Source organism: Rhipicephalus sanguineus, chromosome 1 (genome assembly GCF_013339695.2).
Source record: "Rhipicephalus sanguineus isolate Rsan-2018 chromosome 1, BIME_Rsan_1.4, whole genome shotgun sequence".
Classification (NCBI taxonomy): Eukaryota; Metazoa; Arthropoda; class Arachnida; order Ixodida; family Ixodidae; genus Rhipicephalus; species Rhipicephalus sanguineus.
The window spans coordinates 294,132,827-294,160,364 of NC_051176.1; the positions used below are offsets into that span (position 1 = coordinate 294,132,827).

Sequence of the window (27,538 nt, forward strand, 5' to 3'; positions counted from 1 at the left end):
ACGTTCCTAGGCTTTCGGCAGGCGAACGAAAGATGACCAGGCTCTTGGCAACGGCGGCAGACGACCGGCTTTCTAGCCTCAAACGCCTTCTGCTTCTCTTTTGAGCTACTCGCTACGGCTGTGGTCTCGTCTGATTCCCTAGCTTTGCGCGTATGCCTAAAACGCTGTCGGAATGCTTTTGGTGACAAGCGACGATTGCTACACAGCGCCTCTTTGACCTTGTCATACGCTTCAGCGTCCTTTCTGCTGAGTCTAGTTATCACAGCGGCGGCTTCGCGCGGGAGAAGTGTTAGCAATTCTCGTGGCCAACTTTCGAGGGGGATTCCGGCATCCTCGCATGCCCGCTCAAAATTCACAAGAAAAAGTGCGATGTCCAAGCCGACTTCGAACGGCTGCAAAAGGTCTACCGCCTTTACAGACACCCTCCTACGTACTTCCGCGGCCCTTTTTTCGTTTTCCTCGGCCCACTTTTTGGTTCTCTCGGCCTCTTTTTGCCTTTTTTCTACTTCTTCCCAGCACTCCTCAATTTCGTCATCCTCCGCACCGCATTCCTGAATTGCCCTAATCAGTTGCGGCTCTCTCTCTTCTCTCCCAACCTTAATTCCCAGCTCTTCACACAGTAGTAAGAGGTCTGGTCTCTCTAGCTTCTTTACCAACTCCATGGTCTTCACGAGTGAGGACTTTCTACCCGCCGTGACGTTAGGTAGCGAACAAGCGAAGCCTAGACGTACGGTAAAACACTGCCAGTTTTAGAACATGAAAGCTAAAATGGTGAATAGCTGTGACGTATGGTAGCGGTACAACGAAGCCTATACGCACAGAAGATTACACACAGATTTAGAAAACTTCAAAAGCTAAAACCTGGCAAAACTCAAAGAAAGTCAAGCACTCACCATATCGTTGAGGCCCGAGTCAAGCATGGGTCATCCCGTTGCTGCTAAACAGTTGATGTGTTCCAGTTGTCAGCAGCATCACACCGCTGCCATCCAGTTGATGTAATCAGGGGTCTGCCCATAGGACCGGAGCCAGCCAGAGTCCCGGGGAGATGTCGAGGAGAGGAGCCCGGAGCTGTTAACAGTAACGTTTATTTACAGGTAGCGTGTTGCTACATGATGGGGTTAGCATCATGGAAGCTCTCGGAGCTCGTGAGAGCTTGAGAGAACTTGTGAGAGCTCGTCGGGAGCGCATCGGCGCTCGTATTTTATGTGCTGGCCTTCCCAGGGTTCCCTGTAGGAAAAAGCAATGGAGGCCAAGACAGTCCAATGAAAATTTCCATCTTCACCTCCGTCCCCAAAAGGGAAAGGTGAAACGCCGCCTCCTTCCCAACCCACGAAAGAAGAAAGAGGCACATCCAGTTCGTCCCATGGCGAGGGAAAAACACTGCCCACCGCGCACACACGGCACAGCACGAAGACGTTGAATCTTACGTGGAAGTCAATTTCGTAGTCTGTTGCAATGATGGGTATGCGCGAGGCAGAGCACGAATTGTGGAAACAGCGGCAACAAGGCGCCACGGAGAACGTGGGAAATGCATCCGCAGACGGTTCCCAGACGCTGGGTCCTTTGTCCGGGGCACCTTGACGACAAAGCAAGCCGCCTCGACGGCCAACAACTCTTCCTAATCTGTCAGTCGGTCAGGCGTGCCCAAAGGGTTTTACGAGGGGCGCAGACAACCTGAGAATATTAGACGAACGACCTTCGTGTTGTCGCCGCTCTTGGGGCATCTCTGGAACCCCTGACCCGGAAGAAATCAGGGTAGTCTTAGCCGCAACGTCTCATGCGTCAAAGCGGCGCCAAGCCAGGCAGGCCGATCATAACACCAGTTAATACTCGTGGTCTTGGATAGCGCTTTCGCTCTATTGTACAAAGGTTTACAGCCACAGTGTCCGCATTGTGCGGCTAGATGACTGGTCGTTGCCAATTATTTTTTTTTGTAATGTTGCCGTAAACGATCATTCCGACGTCTTCCAAATCTTCTTTGACGCGCTGATGACTACTGATTCCGTGTTGTTGCATTGGAGAGAAAGAAGCAACCTTGGGCATCGTCCAGCGCCTGAAAGATAAAGGAGGCGCTGGTGTGTCGCATCTGCGAGAGGGCGAACTAACCGATAGAAAGGAACTGGTGGCTTCGCGGCGGCACTGGGATTCGATCTGTGTATTTCCCCTGCATATTAGGCGAATGTTGTACACCTCTAGATTACCGCTGTGGTACAGTGCACGAAACAAACAGCTCGCAATACCTTTGTTACTTCCAAGTCGCTTTTGTGCAACACCATTTACTTTGGCGCACCGACTATGTTTCAAAGGAACACAACAAGATGTCAACGCTAACTGGTCCCCCACCTTTTTCTCTTTTTATTATTATTTTTTTTATTACAGCTAGCTTACGTCACAACAGCACAAGAACAAGTTTTTTTCAAGGTGCTTGTTTGGGCAGTGAAATCGTGTTTCATTAGCACACTTCCGGCCACGGTTGTCAGCAAGTACAAGGGTAGCTAGCCAGCCTTGTACCTGCTGATGAAACCTAGCTAGCCGCTTAGGTCAAGCTTATGTTCTAACACCAATATTTGACATTTTGCTTGCCTATAGTTTAGCTAGTTTAGCTTGTCTATAGTTAGCTAACTATCCACTCTCATGCAGCTGCGCCTTAACACTACAAATATTAAGGCAGCGTTCCTTTCTATCACACATTGTGTATTCGTGACATTATGCGGGTGTCACACGGTACTTTGCTAATCGGGATTAAGCCCCATTGGGATCGAAATTTTAAACAGTGATTGGCTCCGTTCTGTAGCTTGCGTGAAAGAAGCCAATCACGATCGAGAAATTCGATCCAGATCGTGCCCGATCGCGATTAAAAGGGACCGTGTGACACCATTATTATTTATGGAATAAGCTCAAACCTAAGCTTTAAAAATGCAGCAACGCTTTTATTTGGGCCAGTTGGTGCATTCTGGAACGCTTAGCAGGGCAACGCGAAAAGGCCCGCATCGGCAAAGAAAGCAGTCCGGCGTATACTTAACTTTCTTTGTCCGTGTCTTCTCGCGTTGCCCTGCTAATTGTTCATTTAAGAATAATCAGAGTAAGTCCAGTCGACCGCATAGAGCATAATATCGGTCTCAATCGCACAAGATTTTATTGAAAAAAAGAAAACTTAAAGTTTTGAGGAAGTCCTGTTGCAAGATTTCCATTAACATCAATTTCTTCAGCATTGACTTCTAGAGGAAATGGAGCATTAGTACAAGGCTGCAATAATTGTTCTGTTTGAAAGCAGAGAGCCAAAATTGAGATGAATATGTATAATTTAGTAGGGGCTTACCGGCCATCCTCTTTCGCATCAATAAAACGACAAAAGGGTTCCAGTACATAACTTTTCCTTACTCTCCTAAAAATGCGAGGAGCAGTGGCGCACTCCTGCAGTGGAAGTGACACGAGGCGCACGCCGCCGACAGAAAATCGAAGTGACCGCTGCACCGATACTAAACATTTACCGATTAAAACGCTGTCTAGCTCAGGCATGTGTACACTGTAGCAGTTGGAGACACACTGGCCACGCGTTTACCCGATATGACGCTTTCGGAAACGCAACCACGAAAATAGCGATGCCTTTCTCGCGGGAATGAATTCACTGCTGTGAAGCGAATTCTACACAACCTGAATCTCTCTCTCTCTCTATGTATATATATATACATTTAATGCAAGGCGCTTCAATTATCTTTGAAGTAAGAAGCGTTTTCCTACGCCACGCTACATATATTTGCAAGGCGTGTTTACGTCTATAAATGGATTTAGGCCGAGCTGCTCCGAGTCGACGCCCCACTTCTCTCGGAGAGCAGCTGCTAGATAGTGACCCCGTTCATTCATCATGTGGCCAGCGCGAGGCCGCTGATCGGGGCGATTATAAACCACTTAGACGTTGATCCGCCGGTCGCTGAGTCATTTCTGTCTCGGAGTTGCGCCCAGCCCACTTTCCGCGCCTCGACTTTTACCCATGACCGTCCAAGTACAAAACATCTATTGGTTGACATTTCTTACCTTGACCGATTGCTCATATCGGAATGCTTCAGAACGCAAAGGGGTTCATAAGTAACCTGTTAGATGCGATTATACTCGCCGCGGTGGTCTAGCGGCGGGTATAGGTGCGCTTGATTGCTGACCCGAAGGTCGCGGGACCGAATCCCGGCCGCAGCGGCAGCATTTCGATGGAGGCAAAAGGCTAGAGGCCCGTATGCTTAGATTTAGGTGCACGTTAAAGAACCCCAGGTGGTCTAAATTTCCGGAACCCTCCACTACGCCGTCTCTCATAATCATATCGTGGTTTCGGGACGTAAAACCACACCAATTAGTGTTAATTAGATGCGACGAGAATGCATGTGGCAGACCGTGGGCTCGATATCGTCTGGATGAACTGTGATGACCAGCGATACTGACAGAAGTGGGCAAAATTTGGCGTTTTTTGAATGTGACAGCTTAGTAAGCGCGCGTAAGAAAGAAGCGTTACGGTCACAGGAGCGGATCGGTGATCACGCCGTGACCTCGCGGTGTGACATCGGGCTGTAATACACGTCAATCCCGACAGTCTGCCCAGCAAGTTGTCATACAACGTATAACATATCTGAAGCTCTACACTCTAAGAAAAAAAAAAACACCACATGTTACTCGTTTTGGCGAGCCTAACTTGCCACATATAAAACTCTCTTTATAAGGGTACACGTTAACTCTGTCTTCGAGAGTCCAGCCTCCCACTACTCTCCGAAGAATATATTGATCTACAAATAGAGTTAATGTGTATCTTTGATGAGAGTTACATATGTGGCAAGTCACCAAAAAAGAGTAAAATTACTCTTTTTTTTTCCTTTTCTTAGAATGTAGGTAGGGAGGCTGCAAACTTAAGTGTTGCGCAGAGAACTTAGCGGCTATTTAAAGGGGAACAAAAAGAGTTGAAGACTGCTAGGAATATGCCTTTTTATTTTAAGATTCTTCATCTGACGAATCCGACTTGTATATGTTATGCTGACTGACTTATTGACTGAGCAAGATCTATACACGGGCATTAGTATCTCTGAAATAGTATACATTGCGCAAATGACGACACGGGCGCAGAAGAAAATACCAAGACACACGGTGCGCTACTTGCAACTGATTTATTAACGGGAAAGGATATGTACATTTATAGATGAGATGAAGCGGTGTGCGCTCTGTCAGTGCGCACTGGACGCAACGTAATCCATTTCCCTGTCAGATAAACACAGGGCAGGCATGCTGACACATCCATTATGTGTCTCATGGCTCCGATTATTTATCGAGCGTATTTGAGCTTGCTTCATCTCATGTATAAATACACGTATCCTTTCCTCTCAATAAATCAGTTGTAAGTATAGCGCACCGTGGGTTTTATTCCCTTATTCTGTGTCTGTTTCGTCATTTGCGCAATACTATTTCATCATGCATAACCAATTCACTAAAAGTGCCACCTTGACAATGGTATCTGCTTGAAAACTGTCCTACGCAGTGGTGTACGTGTATATTAGTCAAATAATTATTACTATTTAACGCAATTTAAACAGCTCGTTTCGCAGAAATTCCGGCGGTGGCGGTGTCGTTGGTTGTGAATGAAAAATCGGCGTTGTCCGTGAGCGAGAAATCGAGATAGGTGCAAATAAATAAATAATAAAAATATTCGGTCCCGGTGAGAATCTAACGCCGGCCTTCTGCGTGGCAGGCAAGTGTGCTTCCACGGAGCCACGCCAGTCCTTGAAACAGCTTCGCTAAAAAAAGCGCTATAAGAATGTCATGTAGTGGGAGGAGTCTCCTTAACTCATGTGTAGTGAAGAGGAATGTCCAGCGCTGCAGCCACATCGCCGGCACTGCCCGAGGCACGAGCTTGATCTGCCTAGCCTGTTGTCGCTGCAACGCTTGCTTGCTTGCACCTCTGTACTGGCTCTTACCCACTACGGGGGATTGGCCAAGAAACCGGCGGTTATTGTAAATGAAAAACTAAGGCCTATGCAGGGTAAAAGGAAACGTGATTAAAAAAAATAATAAAATAGGGAAATTTTTGATACGCAGTAAAATTTAAAAAGAAAAAAGGGAAAAATTGATAGGATTTTTCTGTCTGCGCCTGTCCAGTTCTTGCTGCTACTACTGTTCGGACGCAATCACCGCTCTCAGCCCAGTATTGGTATGATACATGTAATATTGCGTGGCAGAATAGGAGGATCGCACCAGGCGTCAAAAAATCTGAATTGCGCAACGAGTGGGTGGTTTAAAGCTGCCCACCATTACAAATTGTGCAGATACACGGGTGCGCGTGGCACCTTATACGTACACGTAGTGGGTACTTCGCCAATTTACAAAAGGAAGAATTGTGGATTAGTGGGCACTTCGCAACTGTACATCCAGTTTGCATTCTGGAATAAATTGAAACGGCTACTGTTACGCGCACAAACGTTCCTTTCGTTGCGGCAAGGTTGCAATAAGGTGCCGATGCCTTGAGAAACTTCGATGGCCTAATCATCACCATGACCTCGTATTGCCCGGGTTGTTTCCTGTTTCTCAGAATAAAATATTTGCCTGAAAACAATGCGACAAGTGATATGCCTTAATTTCGGCGTATGTAGTGCACGACGGCACCTACACCAAGCAGTAATTAAGTACACTAAGTATAGTTATATTGCCACGTGTAAAGATGTGCATTTGCAAAATGCCATCGAATATACCTTAACATCTTCACGCAAGCTAGCAACTGCTGGAATTCAAAGTCATGCAAACACCGTCACATACCTTTGCCTCGGCGTCTTCCGCCCTCCTTACTGTAATTTTGGCTCCATGATTTAAAGTGGAAACAGACAACCGTAATATATAAACGGGTAGAAAATAGAGAGACGTGGCGTCGGCAACCGATTTGCGCTGAGCATACTTGGGTTTGAAAATGAAATTCAAGAGCACTTGCCGTTTTCTTGCTCAAGTCGACGGCATGAGCTTACGAATATCCTTCCCGCCTTATTTAGAGCAGTCTCGCTACTTAACGTGAGCTCTGAGCAGGCGCAGTTTCGTCTAACCCTTGACCAGGGAAGAATCGAGCGGCTCACTGAGATGTTCACCGTGAGACTCCTGGGCTTCATGGGAGCCAGGCCGTAGAAGCGCGGTCTCGCCTGCACTAGGCACACGGCGCAAAGCAGCACCCAGCACGGCAGGCCGCCACGGTCCATTGCTGCTGAGAGTCTTGTGGCTGCGTCATGGGGAAATAGGGAGAACTTTCAGCTGGCTCTGCACTTCATCGCATTCGCATCCGCACACAAAATGCATGATGCGAACAGAACAAGAACTGGTACCTGTTTCCCTGATGAAAAGAACCCGGTTTAAATGTGTGCGTGCGTGCGTGTATGTGTGTGTTTTCTTCTACGTCATCTCGTTATCGCGTGGTAGCACCACTTTGTGTGGCTGCGCAATACCTGCATGACGAGATTTATGGACCTTTGTGTGCTGAGGTACACACCTTTCCTTCTATCTGTGTCTGCGCCAGTGTCCGCTCTCGAAAAGAGCACCAAATTCCAAGTTTCGAATTGTACGTAGCAGTCACCCCGATGAGTTGTTTAAGCATCCTCGTTAGTTTTCGCGTCACGGTCAAGAAAAGTCACTGTATCTGTATTCAACGAAAATGCAAATGCCGTTTATACTATATATATGTGCTCCAAGAAGGTGCCTACAGAGGCCCCGGGCATGGGTGCACTAATCAAGCTCTCCTGACCATGTAAACGAGCGTTCTGTACAACATTCGTAATGACGCATTTGGAGTCTGTGCTGGGCTAGTAAGTTACCAGCCTTCTTCGGTTCTTTCTTGCGTAACTTCCGCGTTCATTACGTGCAGCGAAGTCAGTCAGAAAGCGAAAATTTGGCTAGTCCCGAGTCGCGTTACCCGACACCCAGTAGAGAAGAAATAAAGCTTTGTTGTCAGCGTATTTAGGCTGGAACGTGAGACAGGTGGCCGACTCGGGCGCCATCTTCGTTCGTTGGTGAAATTTGTGCGTTAATTAAGGATGCAGCCGTCACACGGCCGTCATGCCATCATAGAACAAAGCTTGTTTCTCAAACACATTTTACTACCTAACTAGTTCTTTCTCTTCTTTTTACCACAGTGCTTGGTAAAGTACGGAAGCTCCTTCCATCGTTAGTTTTTCCACCCTCTTGCAACGTAAGTAGCGCTTCTTGCGTCCCATTGCAGAGACAAATGATCCCGTGGAAAGTCCGTTGTTAAGGTAGTGTATTGATCAGCGGCGACACGTAAGTAAGGTAGGAGAAAAGAATGCAGAAGGACGGAAAAACCACCAGAAAGAAGTGGCACAGCCCCTAATTCACCTAGCATTCATTCATTACATCCCACGGATCTCGAGGATGCGCTTCGCGTTTCATTTTTTGTGTCATTGCTTTAGGTTACTGTGGCTGCGCTGTTTGATTACTAAGAGCGCCAGCCGCGTTTTCAGGGAACGCGATCGGGAAGGACGAAGACAGTGCCGACACGTCGTTCATCTTTTGATCTCATAGCTTACAAGACCATCTTCATCTACAAGCTGGATGCTTCCAGGTTGCGGCATCGCAATTTGGCTGACTCGTTCGCTATAGAGAGATAGAGAGAACACACACACACACACACACACACACACACACACACACACACACACACACACACACACACACACACACACACACACACACACACACACACACACACACACACACACACACACACACACACACACACACACACACACACACACACGCACGCACGCACGCACGCACGCACACACGCGCACACACACACACACACACACACACACACACACACACACACACACACACACACACACACACACACACACACAGAGGAAATAAATAAATTGTGCATTGAGATATGTAGACGCTCAACGAGAAATATAGGTGCTCAGAATTATCGCGAACTTCTTAATAATACCGCTTTCCTCCTCGCTTACGTGAAGCTTGAGAACCCCAAACATCAGTTGTTCTTGCTTCAAGAAGCGGCATAAGTTCATCATTATAGTGAGTGTAGTTCACTACGCATTCGCGTTGCGTTGTGTGTAGAAAATATTTGTGAATTTAGGCCAGGATCCTTCGTAAGTTTATTCAAAATACATCTATGCATGCATACAGCACATTTATGTTGAACTCATTTGCTGTGCACCACGGGGCGAGTGATAGCACTTCTGGGCGCAGAGATGGGGAAAAGTTGAGACAAATTTAGTGACTCTTTCGACTGTGTGTTTGATTATGAATATAGCGAAAAATAGAAATAGAAAAATACGAATAGAGCATAAAAAAAGAAAAGAAAAGCTTAGCAACTACACACCAAAAGCGCACTTCACGATTCTGTAAGCTGTATCTGACAATGTTTTGTAACGTTGACGTAGATGACGTATCCCACATGTCTTATGAACTACATCAGTACCTCGAGTGTGCAGCTTTTAACTAAAATCAGGCAAGCCGGAAGTTATACATGTTGTAATGTCTAATGTGAGACGTTGATTTTGTCTATATTGAAATGTTTGTTAGTAGCACTTCGCAGCGTATTATCTTTTGTCGAAGAATTCTAACCTTTAGGACTTGATCAGTAAGTTGTCTTTTGGGGTGTTTACTAATTATTGAACAGATATTGCGTGCTTATGAAACCCGAATACCGCCAGCGGACTTTAGAATATCATTTTTTTTTTTCTTTTAAATGCAGCAAATCTAACTAAAAACCGGTGTCACATTTGTCAGTGAGATCATTTCTGTCGTTCCACAAATGTTTGAATGCGAAAGTCAGAGTGTGCAGGAGTGCACCTAACTGGGCTGATTGATGCATCAGAGTATGCTTTTGTCCCAGTTCGTAAAGCATATTCGAAAGCAATGAATCCCGGCAAATTAGCTTGATTGCTATGCTGTCCTTGACCCGCCGTGGTAGCTTAGCACGCAAGGTGTCGAGCTACTAAACTCGAGGGCGCGGTTCCGATTCCGGGGCCTCATTTCGATGGGGACAAAATGTATAGAACGCTCGTTTGCTTAGATTTAGGTGCATGTTAAAGAACCCCAGGTGGTCCAAGTTTTAATCCGGAGTCCTCATGATGATTTCTTGGCTTTGGCCCCAACATTCACAACAATCATGAGTATATATGCTGTCCTTCAAGTTGCTCAAGCTGGTGGCTGTGGCTGCGCAACTGCGCAGCGTTAGGCATTTTTAGAATAGCGTAAGCAAAGCTATAGCGTTCGTTGCGGTCGCCCGCTATTTCCGTCACTCAACGGGGGCCCGCAAGATGATGGCGTACGACGCATGCGCAGTGGCGTAAAACGCTAACGCAATGCTTTGCGTACGCTATCCTAAAACTGCCTATTCTGTTGCGTAAGTGTTTTTGTAGCGTATTTTGCCCTCTTCCTTCAAGTCCTCACCATTCAACCTTTTAGCTCTTTTCTCTGTACGTCGGTAACAGTATATTGCGTCATTGTCTTGCTGAAGTTTCGTGTTCTCCTTCTCAATAAGAAAAAAATAAGAAAGAGTGCTAGCGGCGAGATCGAGTCGTACCACTCCGGCCCCTATAGCAGCTTGGAGCCTGAAGAGTATGCCGGCTGTCGTTAGGTAGGCAGAAAAAAGTATAATACCTCCTGTGATAACGCGCACGGGGCCCTAAAACATCTTTTAGCGCACGTGGAAAATGCATTTCTGACAGCTTGGATATCTGGAGGAAACCAGTGGTGTACTAGACATTCAACAACTTAGATAGAAACGACAGAGTTAGGAACACAGCAGTGCTACAACTTTGCTTTTTTTTTGGATAGACGAAATTGTTGCATGCTCGAGCGACTTTCACTGAATTACGCCTAATAAAAAAAAATGAGCTAGCACGTTTGGTTGTTCTTTTGTGGGCGCGTTGCGCATCTATAATGGACGTTTCTCGAATTCCAGTCTGGGTCGTATCAATAGCGCTCGTCGTGTGAGTGAAATGTCAGAAGGCATTCTGTCGTTGCCCCCTTGACAGATTTTGAGTGCCAGTGGCGTGGATGCCATGGCGGCAGCTTTCTTTGCTCGCTTCTCAGCCTTGGCCGTCGCCTACAGTTGCCTTAAGGGCCTCATCGCTGGTGGCTTTATTTTATTTATTTGTTTTTTTTTTTGCTCTGGAAGGAAACAGAACAGTGAATGAAAATCGCAGAACTGAAAGAAACGGCACTGTTTTTTCCCCACCATCTGGTTTCTGCCCTTGGCGTCTTCCATGTTCGTGCTGCTACTTCAGTATATGTGTGTTGCACAAGGCTGTCTCAGAATTTATGCGCACGCAGTTTCAGGTATGATGTTTTCACGGCGCCATTTGCGGAGGGCGCCTAGGGGTATTCTTTGTGCCTCCTTCGCTGTATAGTACAGCAACAAGAGCAGCCAAGCGAGCAGTGGAACAACACCAACGTTGGTCTGAGCCAAACATTGTAGCGTTGTAAGTAGAAATAAAGGGGGGGGGGGTCGCAATCTAGCTTATTGTTTTTTCTTCTTCGTGATGGTTCCTGTCGCACGCACTAGTGTTATCATCGTATTTGCCGACGAACCTTCGTTATATGTTGAAGAAATAATTCGTATATATGGCCTTCAGTACTTAGAGTACACATTTAGGTCTCAGTACTGGCAGACTTCAGGAACTGCTCAACCTTTGGCCAAATTAAACTTTCACTCAAGTGGAACCCTAACTTCAAGTCTGCCATGATATAAGTTTCGTTCATGAGAATTTGATGTTTGTTGTTTCCTGCATCACACGTTTTTTTTTTTGTGTTTCACTTCTTTCAGTCCTAGTCACTTTTTACTTTCCTATTTCATATCCTGCTTTTTTTTATCTATTTTCATTTCCTCTATCTGTTCCCTCCTCCGGAAAGAGTAGGCAGGCCTTGGGCCCCTCTAAATGGCAGTTATCAGCCTGCTCTCTCCCTATTTTCCTGTGCGTCCTTGAGTGTTTGTGCATGCATATAAAATAATAATAATACTAATCAGGCACGTACGCCAGGGGGGGTGGGGGTGGCCCGGGGGGCCCGGCTTCCCCCCCCCCCCCCGAAATTCTATATTTCCGGGCAACTTTTTTTTCTTTTTGCCATGGGAAGTCTTTCTTTCGAACAATTAAACCTTGCCCCCCCCCCCCCCCCCGAAAAAATATCCTGGCTACGTGCCTGATACTAATAATGTTTGGTCTGCGCTATGTGCAATAATTGTTCTTCCTCTCTCGGTAACACGGTGCTGTTGTGTCCTTTCCTATAGCAGCCGCTTTATCCGTGTTTCTTTGGGTTTGTTTATTTGTCATCACAACGAACGAACGAACGAACGAACGAACGAACGAACGAACGAACGAACGAACGAACGAACGAACGAACGAACGAACCGACCGACCGACCGACCGACCGACCGACCAACCAACAAACAAACAAACAAAGAAACAAACAAAGAAAGAAAGAAAGAAAGGAAGAAAGAAAGAAAGAAAGAAAGAAACAAACAAACAAACAAGCGATTGATTAATTAATTAAGCTTTTCATTATCTTGTTCAGAAACCTGAGTATAAGGTTCACAAAGAAGTCAGGCAAGAGTGCATTCTTGCATCATACTTACTTAACTCATATATAAAATATGTGCTCAGAAGCTGCAACCTTGAAGTTTGGGATATAGGGGTGAAAATTGTTGGAACAAAGGTAACCACATTACAATATGCAGACGACAGAACAATGGTAGCAGGAAGCATACAACGCTTTATGACTTTAGAACCCCCCATTCAGAAGATAAAAGAAGAAAGCGAGAAGGCTGGTCCTTTTCTAAGCATTAAAAATGACTAAGACAACAGGTGAAGAACAGAGCCTTCGGAGAGAAATTTGCACTTTCTTTAGTTATTGTCAAGCAGAGCACCGGCGAAAGCTTGTGCTCTCACGTGACACTCACTAGATTTCTTTGACGTTCTCAGCCGACTGCAGTGTTACTGCCTACTACTTGTTCTCTTTCGGTCGCCTAAACATCACCACGTGTCCTACATGCTGGGACTTAATTCGCGTTTGGTTCGTCTTCAATTCACCGTGAATTCTCTTTAATAACGGCTTCACTGTTAATCCACATTTGGTTGACTTCGATTCACTTTAACATTTGATTCACTGTTGTTTCCCTCTTGGTTCAACTGTAATTAGGTTTCATTCGCACCTTTATCAACTTTAGCACAAAGGCAGAGGAAGAGGAAACTCTTCACAAGAAGAAACTGTTGTACCGTCCAACAGCCACAACGTTAGTAAATAAATTATCAGTTTTTTTTTGTAATCGTGTGTATCTTCATTTGCAAATATTGCTTCGGGTTCAGCGAGAATATTTCTTCCGAATATGTAAATAAAAAAAATCGCCCGATCCCACGCCTTGCGGGAATAGGTTTCATGCGAACCAATCAGCGAGTAGTTGCCTATGCTGCATTTTTTGGCTTTGAGCCAAGCGTTACGAGGTGGACCGATGTATTTTTGTAAGCGTAGTAGTTTTGTGCACATCGTGGCCTTACCAGACACGTCGACTACACTGGCGTTTCAAAGGGTAACTTGTGGCCTGGCGTAACGTCAGCACTCACGTTAAAGCACATACGTCAGTATAGTCGAAACGAAGTGCACATTATGGTGAGATGATGTGAATATCACACGTAACTTCCGTTAGCATATTCCTCCGGGGTCGAGCAACGCTTGAATATAGCTTGCTGAATCATAGAAATAAAATACAATGTTTATTTCACTTCCATAAAAGCGGAGCCAACACTGGAACCACAATTGACGTTAACCCGGCATGACGCCTGCATCATAGGAGTACATATGTAATGCTTATTGCGTTGTTATAAAATTAGATAGCCAATACAGCAACCACAATTGAAATTGTACCGACATTACGCCTGCATAGGGTCTTTTTCCAAAGCAGTTTCAAGACGTGGCATGGCTCTGTGGTAGAATACGCGACTGCCACGCAGAATGCTTGGGTTCGATTCCTGCTGTTCGCCGTTCCTAAAAAAATATAAACTGTAAGTCACCTGTGGCTCAAACCGCTTACCGTAGCCCGTGGTATACGAATATGTGCCACACGTGTCTGGAGGAAAGGGTTTGACGACGTGCGCGACAGGATTTTCACGCTATTCATGCCATGACCAGACAGTCCTGACTTCTTTCTTTTGTCCATGCTTGCACGCCCTGTCTTTTTAGAATGGATACTTACTAACTAGCTCAGCTCTCTGTTATTCTAAGCCTCTTATCCTCACATGCCAAATTTGGTCTACACCAAGCTAAGGAGGTGATCACGAGAGCACCCAGACGTAGGCGGCTAGATAGATAGATACGTAGATTACGTAGATTGAAACGCTCAAAGTGTCTTGGTTTCGCTAAGAAATGCTTCGCATTAAAAGATATATATATATATATATATATATATATATATATATATATATATATATATATATATATATATATATATATACACTTGCGAAAGAACACTTCCGAAAGCTGGCTTCCTCACATTAAGAGCAATCTTGAGGACAAGCCCGCTTTACAATGTTTCTGGTTTTACTGTTACAGCGGCGGTTAGGAGAAAGTGGGTCGGCTCTCTTTATCCGACCATTATTTCCAATATATTGGTGTCACCATGCCACCTCTTGATCCTCGGTTTTGCCCACCCATACCGTTTGGCAAAGAAAAATGAAAACAACTTTGGCCACCACCGTGCTCTAAATGTGGCAACCATATTATGGAGCCGGGCACGCTAACCACTGATTATTACACAGTTCCTGTTCCACCTTATTTATAGCAGTAAATAAATGACTTACAGCTAGGATATCTACAAAACGAGCTAACCCTTGCTCGGCCTGCACCATAAGTGTACTTCCTCACTTTTGGAAACTGCTGCCCGGGCAACGGCCAGCATTTGCATCGTAATACTGAAACGATGGTTAGGCTAAATACTTTACCAAGACAAGGTACTACTCCGGGCCTGATTCACTCTGATCACTTAGTAACATATTTGTCGGCAGCCTCGCATGCTTCTCAGGGGAGAGACCTCGTGCTTATTTTCAGGGGAGGCACCCTATTTACTCAACGTCCATTCAACTAAACAAGCCTCGCATCCTCTTAAAGATCCCTGTCTTTGCTGCGCTATGTGCAACTACCTCAAGTGCGCCTCCAAATACGAGGTATTACAAAACGCGCCAGATGTCGCAAAACGTTTTAAAGTAGCTTCCTCTATCGCTTTTAGACGAGGTGTATGCAACTCGCGTTCAGACACGAATGGTTCAGTCGCGTACGCCAAATGAGCGGCCACTGTCGTTGTTAAGGCTTGTCTGGTAACAAATTCTAAATGTTACATATTGCCATATCCACAAGATCAGAAATTGCTGCCCTCGTATCTTTGTTGGCTATATTAAACAGAAGTTATCATGTAAGTGGGACAGCGCTCCGTGATTCTAAAGCAGCCTTTCCACGCCTGCAGGGGGAGTTTCGACATAAGAATCAGGAGCGAAGAAGCGGTGACACGACCCGGAATGTTCAATGACCCATGTCGCTGCTTTTCTTTTTCTTTTCTTAGCGCGCAAGGTCATTCGTAAATGTTCACTGCATGTACCCCAAGCGTTATAATGTATCAAACAAGATATCGTGTAGCCGTACACGATGCTAGTTGGTTGATATCGCAAGAGCCGTATGTCATTTCATAAAGTAGACGGACGCCCGCATTATCGTTTATTTATGAACACATCCACATTATAGTGTGGACTCGTGTTGAACACGCTCATGCAGTGTTCGTGCGGGTCACTATCCAATCATGCACAAAAAAGCGTGCTGTTATTCCTTTAGCTGAAGCAGGATATCTGCGCCTCAATCAGCTACGAAAGACAGCATCTCAAAATCGTTAGTGGTTCCAGTAATGACATTTGTTGTCAATTGCTATGCTGTTTGTTACCGAGTAGCCCATCGATCAATTCACTCTTATCAAAGAGCTCGGTATACCTGGCCGCGGCTGTATAGGTCATCCCTACAGAACTGCTTACGCTGATACCACCGGGGTACGTATCGATTTCAAGCAAGATCAACGAAATCGAGTTATGGCCTCTAACGACCGGTTCAAACAGCGGAAAAAAACTGCTGTATGGGACTTACATCCTGGCCCTAGTACGGGAGCCAAATTTTAAACATAATTTACGCGCGAATATTCTACCTTCAATTTCCAAGAAGCGCTACGCTTTTCTTTAACACTACTTTCTAGGGGAATCACGGTAAGTACGTGCACAAGGAACGCTTATTGTGCACAAGCGGTGGCGGATTCGATTGTCTGGTTGGCACACCTGAAAAGGCAGACACCAGCGGTAAATTACTCCTACGAGTACGACTTCGCGAGTGAATCACCCTCGATAAGCCGCTTAGGCACACAAATTAGATCAGCACAGCGGTTGAAAACCGGTGGCGGTTTAGTCCCGAAATTGCTTCTCGTGCATACATTTGCATTCGGGTTCTCTACTCTCTAGATTACCCTGTATACCGTGGTTCGACGTATCCGAATAGAGTGCAGTTAACTTTATTGGCTCGGGCGCTCTAAAGGGTGCAAGGCCTTCTGTGGTCGGGATAGTGCGCAGAAACGAAGACTGAGCGGCCTGCGGGTTCAGCAAACCTCGTGCATGTGCTAATAAACGGCTGATGTAGTCTCAGAGAGTACTAACCGCATTTGAAAGTTCAAAAACTTGGCAGCGCAGCCCAGTTATGCGGAAAGTCAAACGAACCTTGAAATACCAAACACTAAAGGCGTGGGCCGTTCAGTGTTCGAAAATGTTCCACGACTGGCGCACTCGAGCGTCTATTGCATCTGTATACGGCTCACGGTTGCTGACGCCCATGCTGTTAGGCAGCGCGCCTGAGTTTTCGTAATCGTTGCAATGTTTATCCATGATTCCCATACACGTGGCATGCAACAATTTCGTTATGCGGTATCATTTGTTACGGTGTTGAATAGCTTCAGTCCCCGATCATGTCAGCAGGGATGAGTGTCAATCAAATTTTTATTCGTCAGCATTGTAAGGTCTTTTTCAGCCTGCTACAGATACTGGGTAACGACATGAGTGTTGTAGCATATTTATAACAGTAAAAAAAAGCAGGGCTAGTAGTGTCAGCGAAATAAAAAATTAAGAGCAGTAAATATGAACTAACCCGTACAACATACAAATACAGGATTATTTAATACTACCAATAATACGCTGTAAGAATGCATAATACAATATTGTTAAGTAAAATGATACGACTAAATATCTTAGAACTAAACTTCTCAATACTTTCGGTATTTATAATTTCTGTGGACAAATTATTCCAGCTCTCTAAGAATTCAGAAAACAAGGAAAGCAGATTAGTTACAATGCCAGATCAGCAATGTTAATATGCTTGTTGTGATTAGTTCTAGATGAGTAACGGTGAAGCATCTTGATATGTTCGTTGTTATCTTTACAGAGAGAGAGGTGCCCTTGGATAGTCCCTTTATCTTGAGAAGAACCACCTAATTCGTGGTCTATCCTTTGTGATTGCAAAGCAGCCCTACAAAATTTGTTTTCCGCTTTACGCCACGGATCACATGAGCAGCTCGTTGCCGAAATCAGGCACGTCCATTATGAAGCCACAGGGAAAGGACACAACATAATATTCCAGTGGATACCAAGTCACTGCGGCATTCAGGGCAGTGATCAAGCGGGTGCAGCTGCCCGATCCGCCCACGATGACGTCAGCAGTGTCGTCATCCCGTAATCAAGATCTGACGCCTTCGTGTGCTAGAACATCATTTAACGCTAGACAGGTGGAATTCACCGACTTTTACAAGTCCACGCCTACATACCTTAGACCCAGATCTTCAATTACAGGTGCCATCCAACCTAGCACAACGTGATTCTACCCTGCTCGTCCGTATTTGGCTTGGAGTGGCATTCTCAAATGCACATTCATTCACCATTGGAATGGTTGATAGCCCAGTGCAGCGAAACCATCGCGCAACTTCTCTGCGAATGCACCCATTTCGACACCCAAAGAGCAGCCCTCTCACTCGCATTGGGCCAGCTACACAACTGGCATCTAACAGAGGACAAAATCGTAGGGCCTACCCGGTCTTTAGCGCGAGTGGCTATAAAGGCATTGCTGCGGTTTCTTCGGCAAACCGGACTGAACGAAAAATTATGACTGGTCTCACACATTGCTTTTAGACAGTGTCTTTGCAGTGTCGTTAACGAGTCTCTTCTTCTCTTTCACTCTTTCGTACCCCCTTTCCCCTTCCCAGTACAGGGTAGCCAACCGAAGCATATTCCTGGTTAACCTCCCTGTCTTTCCTCTACCTCTCTCTCTCTCTGCAGATAGAGAGAAATTTTTAATGATAATGCCGGAGATCGTGTTTATGTTTACAATTTCATGATACATCGTGTAAAGAATATGGGTTGGTGTAACTTTGCGTCTACTTGCCCTGTGGTACGCAGCACAATTAAATCTACTTCCTAAGCTGAATTACTCGAATAGGCGAACATTACTTACACTGGGAATGAAAACGGGCAATTGAACATCTACCAGTACTTTACTGATTAACTTGTTAATTAATTACTCTACATTCTGCAATGTGCGAATTGAAACCAGTAATTTCACGAGAGACACCCACTTGGATTAAAACTAGTGCCAGTTTTGATATTATGGTTGTCAAGTACTCTCATTCCACTTACTTTTTTTTTTTAAAGACAAGATGTCCTCTTGTGCAGTGGAGCTCGAAAATTACTGATACACCAATGCATTTCCCGCGGTCGCAAACTTTGGGAACGGGTATCTCGAAACTGCCATCATTTCTGAATTCGCTTCAAGTAGATGATAGTTTCAAAGTCATCGGGGTCAGTCTGTGTATTGTAATAATTGCCACAGAGTAATTATTATAAAAGCTATTTAGTAAGACATTGTTAATTACTGAAATAGTCATTTTGATTTCTTGTGCAAGCAATGTGCGCTTATGTGAATAATCAGAAATAAAAATGTGCAAGATATCTAGGGTGCAAGCCTAACAACAGTGGGGGAGGGGGGGTGTAAGCTGGCGCGTAGGGAATGGTAGGTGGTGTCTGAGGCCTCATACTTTATTATTATTATTATTATTATTATTATTATTATTATTATTATTATTATTATTATTATTATTATTATTATTATTATTATTATTATTATTAATTATTTTTCATCATTATATTGGTGAAGGACCGCTGTAGGTAAGCGCTTGAGGCAGCTTGACAAGGGCCCGCAGCTACCTTTGAGCAAAACAGCAGCGGCAACAGTCAGCAGTAGCAACTTGAATAGTGCGAGGACACAGCGCGAAAAACGGGTCTAAGTCAAAGGAACAAACAACACAAGCGCTTTTAAATGCGAAGCATTTCTTAGCGAACCTCAGGCACCTCGGCCGTTTCTATCTATCTATCTATCTATCTATCTATCTATCTATCTATCTATCTATCTATCTATCTATCTATCTATCTATCTATCTATCTATCTATCTATCTATCTATCTATCTATCTATCTATCTATCTATCTATCTATCTATCTATCTATCTATCTATCTATCTATCTATCTATCTATCTATCTATCTATCTATCTATCTATCTATCTATCTATCTATCTATCTATCTATCTATCTATCTATCTATCTATCTATCTATCTATCTATCTATCTATCTATCTATCTATCTATCTATCTATCTATCTATCTATCTATCTATCTATCTATCTATCTATCTATCTATCTATCTATCTATCTAGCCGCCTACGTCTGGGCGCTCTCCTGGTCGTCTCCATAGGTTGTAATATACCAAAATTGGCATAGCAGAGGATCAATGTACGAACAACACGATTCACTGGTCATGACATGAATAACGCAAAATACCTGTCGCGTACGTCATGAAACCCTTTGTCTCAGTCACGCGCGGCACATACCCGAATACCAGAATTTATGTTATGCAGATATGTGCCACAGGTGATACAGATTATCCAATATTGAAGAATCCAATATTGATACATCCAATATTGAAGAATATAAGCACTACATATCAGCTTTCCGTTTCTGGTGTTTGTAACACCGATGTTGCTGTTGGCATCGTTGCGCATGCCTGTAAACAACTGGTTATATAATACATGTGCGACTCTTCAACATATGTGTGTGTCTATACCATTAGCACATTTCTCTAGCGTCATTCCGTCACGTTTTGCTCAATGTGAAAAATTACGCCACAGTCACTTTCCCGCGCATGCTTCGCATAACATGGATTCCCTTGGTACGTGGGATCTGCCGAATTTTGTTTTTGTTTGTTTGTTCCTTTGACTTAGTCCCGCTTTTCGCGCTGTTTCCTCGCAGTATCATGCACCAAGTGGACCTTCAAGACAGCCTTCTGCAACTTGACTAGCATGCTAACATCAGCAAACAGAGGAGAGCTTAGTCTCAAAAAAAGAAAGAAAGAAAAAGGGATAGAAATAACAACAATGACACTGCCGAAAGTGATTAAAAACTTAACATATGTATTTCGCGCAATTGAGTATGTGTGCAGTGCACGAAATCTATGCCAGCTTTCACATATTTGTTAAGTAGTGTAAGGACTGTGTACAATAATTTATCTTTGGAGTAGTTTGTTCTGGGGATTTTTCTTTTCCACATTTGTTTTTTTTTGTGTATTAAGCAATGTAATATTCGGCTGTAGTTGGGAGAGGTCTGCAAAAAATGACGATTTTCTTTCGCTTCGAGCCTGATTGCTAATGCTAATTTGAAAGCGTAGAGGTCATGGATGAGTAATCCTCCAGCCTGCTGAAACAATTCGCCTGCGTGAGAATCATACGGTAAGTTAAAAAGGATTCTCTTGTACTTGTTTTGCATTAGGTATAGTTTTTGCAGGTTCGTGTTAATTATGGAGCCCCATACCAAAAAGAAAAGTGAGGTGTAAATAGAAAAGTGATTTATAAAGTAGAAGCTTTACTTTATATGGTGACACTGTTTTTCAGCTGTATGTCATACCCACAACGCGAGATAATTGTCCCATCACACTGTCAATATGTTTGTTCCAAAGCATACTGCTTGAAAATGTAACTCCAAGATTTTTTATATAATTTACTAGCTCGATTTGACTATCACCGTACATAAAATGCAGATTTTCGTTTATAGCTTTATTTTTCGTCGAAATAGTACCGCCTTTGTTTTACTTGTATTTATGTTTAAATTATCAAAACATGACCAGAACTTTACTTTCACAAGAATCTGGTTAATTTTTGCTCAAGTGTTGCACTGTCTTCAGCCGAAACACACATGCCGACATCATCGGCATATAGAACGTATTTAGCATCCGGATAAATGCGAAATAATTCTGTTTCCTTTCCTTACACACCATTTTCTCCTGCTCCTCCACTCGTATTGGGATGAGGGAGAGTGACCTAGGCGTAGTAAAAATGCTGATATGCAAAGCCGTATAGCTGCACTGACGCATTCAAATCCCCTAGCCGAAATGTTGGCTCCACTGACGACTCGCTTGACGACTTCTCGCTGCTATGACATAGCTACAGTGCTGCACTACATACAGTAAAACCTCGGTGATACGATCACGGCTCGTAGGAATTTCGGGATGATACGAATTTTTCTGTGGTCCCGGCCAAGGCCCGTTAGCCTGCAATGCATTGGAGCACGGTTGTTGCGAACCGATTTTCACGCCGTGACATTTGATACGAACGTGCGCTAGGGCACAGCTACGAACAGGTGCTGCCCGCGCTGTCACGGAAGACGCGGCAGTGGCGGCGGGTGCCGGCATGCGTGCTGCGCGACCGTCAACGGTGCGCCGTTGCCTCCGAGATTGTGCGCGCGAATCTTGGAGGCCTTTTTGCGTCTTCGCGTTTAGGTTACAGATGGAGTTGACGTCGCGTTTCTTTTTTTTTTTCCCCAGCGCGTTGACGCGTGCTGCTGTGCTAGAGGCAGGTTCGTCTTTGTGCTGTGTTAACACGTGCCTGACACGTCGTTGCAAACCATGTCCTCGTAATCAGACGTTCTAACAAGACTGAAACTTGGGCTGCGGTTTCATAATGAAGTCCCACGAAAGGTGGACGAAGACCCCAAGAGATAAAGCGGACGGTCTTGGAGAAGGAGCTAGGCCTCGTAACGTACGGGCACACATGCCAACTCTCCGATTTGCACAGGAGACTCCCGAAATTTTAAGCAAACCTCCCGATTGTGCGGGAACGGCCGTAAATCTCCCAAAAAGCACCACCGGGATAAGAAAGTAACAGCAACAAAAGACAGCGATTGTAAAAATTTCTGGCCTTCATCTATCGCGTGCAAAGCGCTTCCTAAAGTCACTTTCGCCTCAGTACTCTGGCGTCATGCAGTAAAGCGTAGTAGGATCAAGAAGGGGTTACTAGCAGTGACGGGTCACAACACGTCTGGTTCACACACGCGCACACGCACCGTATATTTACGATTACAAGTATGATCGTTGACGTATAAAAACTTTACTGGCAATCATTTAGAGCTGTTCATGACGTCAGTGCGGCCCTAAGAAACACTCAATCAAAACGCATGCCAACATTATTTTGCCGCATACTAATTTTCCATGTTTTCTGGTGATACGAATTTCGGATGATACGAATATTATTGGTAACCCCGCTAGATTTGTATCACCGAGGTTTTACTGTATACCAGTTGTAGCATATTACGCTATGCAAGCTATATTAGAGTTATAATATATATCTAGAACTACAGTATGTCTAAGCTAAGCCGTTTATGTAGCGTTTAATATTATAGCGTACCACGTAAGTTATTTGCGATATCAACGGCAGCATGGATGGTTTGGTAATCATTTAAAAATCAGAGGTTGTTCAGCGTTAGTGGTCACAATTCTGGCACAAAAAGCAGTTGTATATCGTAAAGACTAGCGCTCAGAGCACCAAACTCGGTTGTTCTTTTACCTCTCGCAACGCCGTCGCCAGAAGCTTTACCTGCGTCTGGCCCAATTTGAAAAGTAACCACTTGTGGAGCAACGCAGGTTTATTGTTTAACATGCGTTCAAAACCAAATAAAGTATCCCAACAATTATTTCTAAGCCACGCGAAGGCACATTTGTTCTCCCTAGGTGCTTCCGCAGGTCACTGCAACGCGCCGGTGCTAGGAAACGGGCCGTGCCCAAAGCAGAATCAAGATAAACATCAATGACGCCGAGTGCATCGACCGTATACAGTTCCTGCTGAATCCTCGCAAGAGCGCCAGCTCCCAACACGCGGAACAACGCGGTCCGTTACGCCTGTAGCTATTTCCACTGAGTTTTTCGAATGCTCCGCCAGTTACGGGGAACACGCGCGTTTAGACAGAGCGCCCGTTGCTCAGGCGTGCATGCACAAACACCGGTGGCGAGTAATTGCATGCATAATTGCGAGGTAACCGTAGTCAACGCCCAGGAAAGTACTTCGTCTGAAGAACAAAGCTACAAGGCTGCAACTTGCAGATCGTGATTCGAAACTCTGTGAAAGGGCGACTTTTGGTGCCTTAACACGGGCAGAGGGAAATGTCACACTGTCGTGGAACAATGCTGCCTTTAATTGTCTCTCCCATTTAGGCACACACGTGCGCAGGGTCACAAACGACGAACGGGCTCTGGGAATATTGTTCGGGTATAGGGCATATTTTCGACGGAAAGCTCACGAATAAATCGATAAAAAAGGCGAATGGCACTCGATGGCACCGGAAGAAGACTGAATGGCAGCCGTCACGAAGCGAATGGCACGCCTGTCGCAGCGGCTCAAAACACGCGTGCGCGCGTAGAATGTTGCTAAAAATGAATCTCTTTCGAGCCGACGCTAACTAAACTGCGATGAGACCACAGAGTGAACGTGCTGTCTTTTCGGTAATGAGCCTCGTTTCGAAATAGCTCCACGTGAGCTATCTCGCTGTACAAGCGCCAAATGTATTCGCGACAGCACGAGTAGAACACTGAGCCAATTAAATACTTTATGTCTATGGACCATATGTACTCCGAGAGCTAAGGAGTGACTCCGGCGCCTTATTTGTGCGCCAGCATCTCCTTACATAATGTGAATAAAAAAAAAGGAAGTTTCTAAAAATGCTTTGTCATGAGGTCGTAATGAGATGACAAGTGTACAATGTTTTCGATGTTTTATAATGACTTTTACTTTTGAAAAAAATGTTGCGACCTGTCTCTCGTAAGAATTTCATTAAATGGACTTACGGCCTCCGTAAACCTGCGTAAATGTTTTGACTTGATGTAATTGTTTCCCCGTTCCAGTTTTAAGAATAGCCCCGCCACGGTGGCCCAGTGGTTATGGTGCTCGGCTGCTGACCCGAAGGTCGCGGGATCGAATACCGGCCGCGGCGGCTGCATTTTCGATGGAGGCGAAGATGTTTGAGGCTCGTGTACTTAGATTTAGATGCACGCTAAAGAATCCCAGGTGGTCGAAATTTCCGGAGCCCTCCACTACGGCGTCACTCATAATCATATGGTTGTTTTTTGGGACGTTAAATCCCAGATATTATTATGTTTTAAGAATATTTGCTTTATGTTTTTGAAATTTTTTTGTTTTAGTTAATACCTCATATACTGCACTTTTTTGCGTACGCGCATAGCTGCTTTATTGTGAGACTCTTCATGGCCTCCGAGATGGCGAGCGCGCGGCGTCTATCTTGGAGGCCATGCGACTCTTGCTTTAGATCAAAAACCTGTATGTACCATTCGCGCGCGCGCGTGTGTGTGTCTGTGTGCCTGTGTAACAATACACATTAACAAGTATGCACTTAGTGGTTGAAGTGCGCACTAGGGGCCGGATTTCGCTGTCGCGTTCAACTCTTAAAGGCGAAGCTTAAGGGCCCCCAATTTTATATCTAGGCTATGATTTATACTCACATTCACTGAATCCGCTTCTTCAACTGACTTTTAATCTATTTTTTATTGGAATGTTTCTTTTTCCAATTCTCTTGTAAAAAGACCACGCCCTTCAGCAATGCTTCGGCCCTCAGGGTGCAGCAATGCGGCAGTTTGGGCACGTTGTTATTCCATCTTGAAAAAACTAAGAGCGCACGGAAAACACGGACGACAAAAAGTCACACATATGCACACACGCGTGTGCATACATGTGACTTTTTGTCGTCGGTGTTTTCCGTCCGCTGTTAGTTTTTTCAAGCTCAGGGTGGAATAAATGAGATAACAAAACGTGATAAGCTCCCATCCCGTTCTCTTTAGCTAGCCCGGCCGTGGGCGGCTAGCTCTCCATGCGTCAGAGCGTATCAGTATACCCCGTGCGCAACCTTGCAGGTAATATCTGCGACGGGTGCCGAGAGCTGGCGAGCCGAGATGACTGCTGGTTGGCTTCGTGTGCACGCCTAGTGTTGGAAGACACGTCATTTCAAAGTTTATTGAACAGGTTGAAACAAGAGCAACGCGGAACCTTTGCTCACCTCTGCCTGCACTGTTCGTCACGCCTGCGCTGTAACAACGAGTGCTCGTGGTCATGAGTGATACCTGTTCCTATCTGCCTTTGCGCGACTAACACATATGCCTCTTAATTTAATCAGTGAGCTGGTGTTGATTGCTGTGTGTATAGGAGTCAAACTTCGCGCAGTTGTTTAATACATTGCTATTACTATCGATTTTTTTTGTGTGTTTCAGGCAAAACTGTGACTTTAAAATTTCGAGCAAGAAAAGACAGTGTGAGTGTGATCGGTCTCTTGGAGCACTACTTACTCCTATGTTTTTCTTTTTAAACTGTCTTAAAAAAAATAAAAATAACAATTAAGACACTTCGTTTGCGCCTTGATAATAAGGGGTCTCAAATACGCAGCCCGCGGACGTTTCGCTCGCGGCCCGCGGCTTCACAAGGACTAAAATGTTTACGACCTTGCTGAATGGTACACACGTTATTTACAAGTAATAACGCTTTGTTCGGGTAAGCTACAGAAACGGGACTGGTCTCAAGCATTCTTTTTTTTTCCTTGGGGCACCCCATGCGATCACCATGCGTTGAAACATGACCGTGAAACAAAATATTTATATTTCAGAATGGGAGTCCAGGTTTGAGTCATCCTGGAGATCAGTATCCATAGGTCGGTTTCTCGAATCCTGACGCCAAATAACCTTCAGAAATGATCGATATAGGAGATATGGGAAATGCGTTATTTCAAAAGGCGGCGTTAGGTGACATGTTCTTCAGCCCCCCCCCCCCCCCCCCCTACCCTTCCCATTTCAAACTTCATCCCTGTCCCTGCCCCTTGCGGGACTAAATTTCGTGACTGCGGCCCGCTAGCTGAAATGAGTTTGAGACCCCTGCGATAATTGATCAACGGATTCCTATTAGCCTCCCTACAGTGTCTATTTCTGCAGACAAGAACGCATTTTATCGCCAATATCTGAGCGCCAGTTAGAAGGCTTTTCTACTAAAGTCTATGAGTGTTAGAAACGTAAAGCATGGAGCGCCTGAAGGCGTCTATAGGAACCAGCCCGTATGAGCGTACATGCTCTAATCCTCGAATCTCCTAGTCTAGGTGCGATGTGTAATCCTCGCCGTCTAAGTCCCAGCACTAATTGCGAAAGCCGAAATAGGAAGGAAGTGATTAGAACGCTGCTGGATCGCTGCGTAGCCTCCGTTTTCACTTGGCTCAGTTGCATCCTCTTAAAGAATAACAATCTCGGGACCTGTGAGGTTGGCTAAGGAAAGTCGGCTCGCTTCATGGGAAGCTGGGGGATCCAGTTAACAAAGAACTCGCTTTTCTACTGGAACGTCAGCGACTCGCTCCAATCATCTTTTGCCCAATTAACCCAAGCTCTGCAATCCTGCAGCGCAACTCGTCAATACCAACGCAGCAACAACAGGGGACGCGCGGCTAAAATGCCCGTCCCGCGGAGTCAAAGCGACGGCGACAGGATTAGCCGATCGTGCCAATACATGTCGAGTGGCCGCGGTCGCTCGAAAAATAACCCGGCGCCTGTCGGTCGTCTGCTGGGGGCGTGATCAGGCGAGGTTCGTTAGGGCGCAACCTGTCCGCTAATGCTGCTGTTGTGATTGGCGCCCAAATCGAGTGACGGCGGTGGCCTCTCGGCGGTCCGTCACTGCGCAACGGCTGATTATCCGCTCCAGGCGGCACTGCTTCCAAGAAGAGCGCTCAAGACACTCGCCGGTGATGGACAGGATCGACCACGTGTCGTCGAGCTAACAAGCCAAGTGCAGCCATTGCGAGAGCTCATAGCACGGTTTTCTTACTTCGCGCAGTGATTTCTTCACACATACGAGTTTCGCGTCCTCCTTTCACAAACATGTCGTTGTATAACAACTTGTCCGGCGTTAATAAAGTTCGCGGCTGCAAAGGCCATATTTTTACCCACCGTACTTTAGTGTATGCAACTCTATGAAATCACATCTCGAGTGCGTGAACAAGTACACATTTAGGCATGCCCAAAAGACCGCATCGTTTGTCCGCGTCTACGAATTGCTCGTTTTTATCATAG

At 45.2% G+C, this 27,538-nt stretch overlaps 1 protein-coding gene across 3 annotated transcripts in view; it reads right to left on the bottom strand.

Moving 5' to 3' along the window:
• The window catches only part of LOC119379294 (U-scoloptoxin(11)-Sm5a), a 194,092-nt gene that overhangs the window by 12,112 nt on the left and 154,442 nt on the right, over positions 1–27,538 (bottom strand). For 2 of the 3 annotated variants that reach the window (XM_037648562.2, XM_049411929.1), the window contains one exon: positions 7,104–7,231. In XM_037648562.2, the coding sequence (XP_037504490.1) occupies positions 7,104–7,211 (108 nt within the window). In that variant the 5' untranslated portion in view covers positions 7,212–7,231. Of the gene's footprint in view, positions 1–7,091; positions 7,232–27,538 lie in introns of all 3 variants that reach the window. The other variant, XM_049411928.1, reaches the window with a different exon arrangement.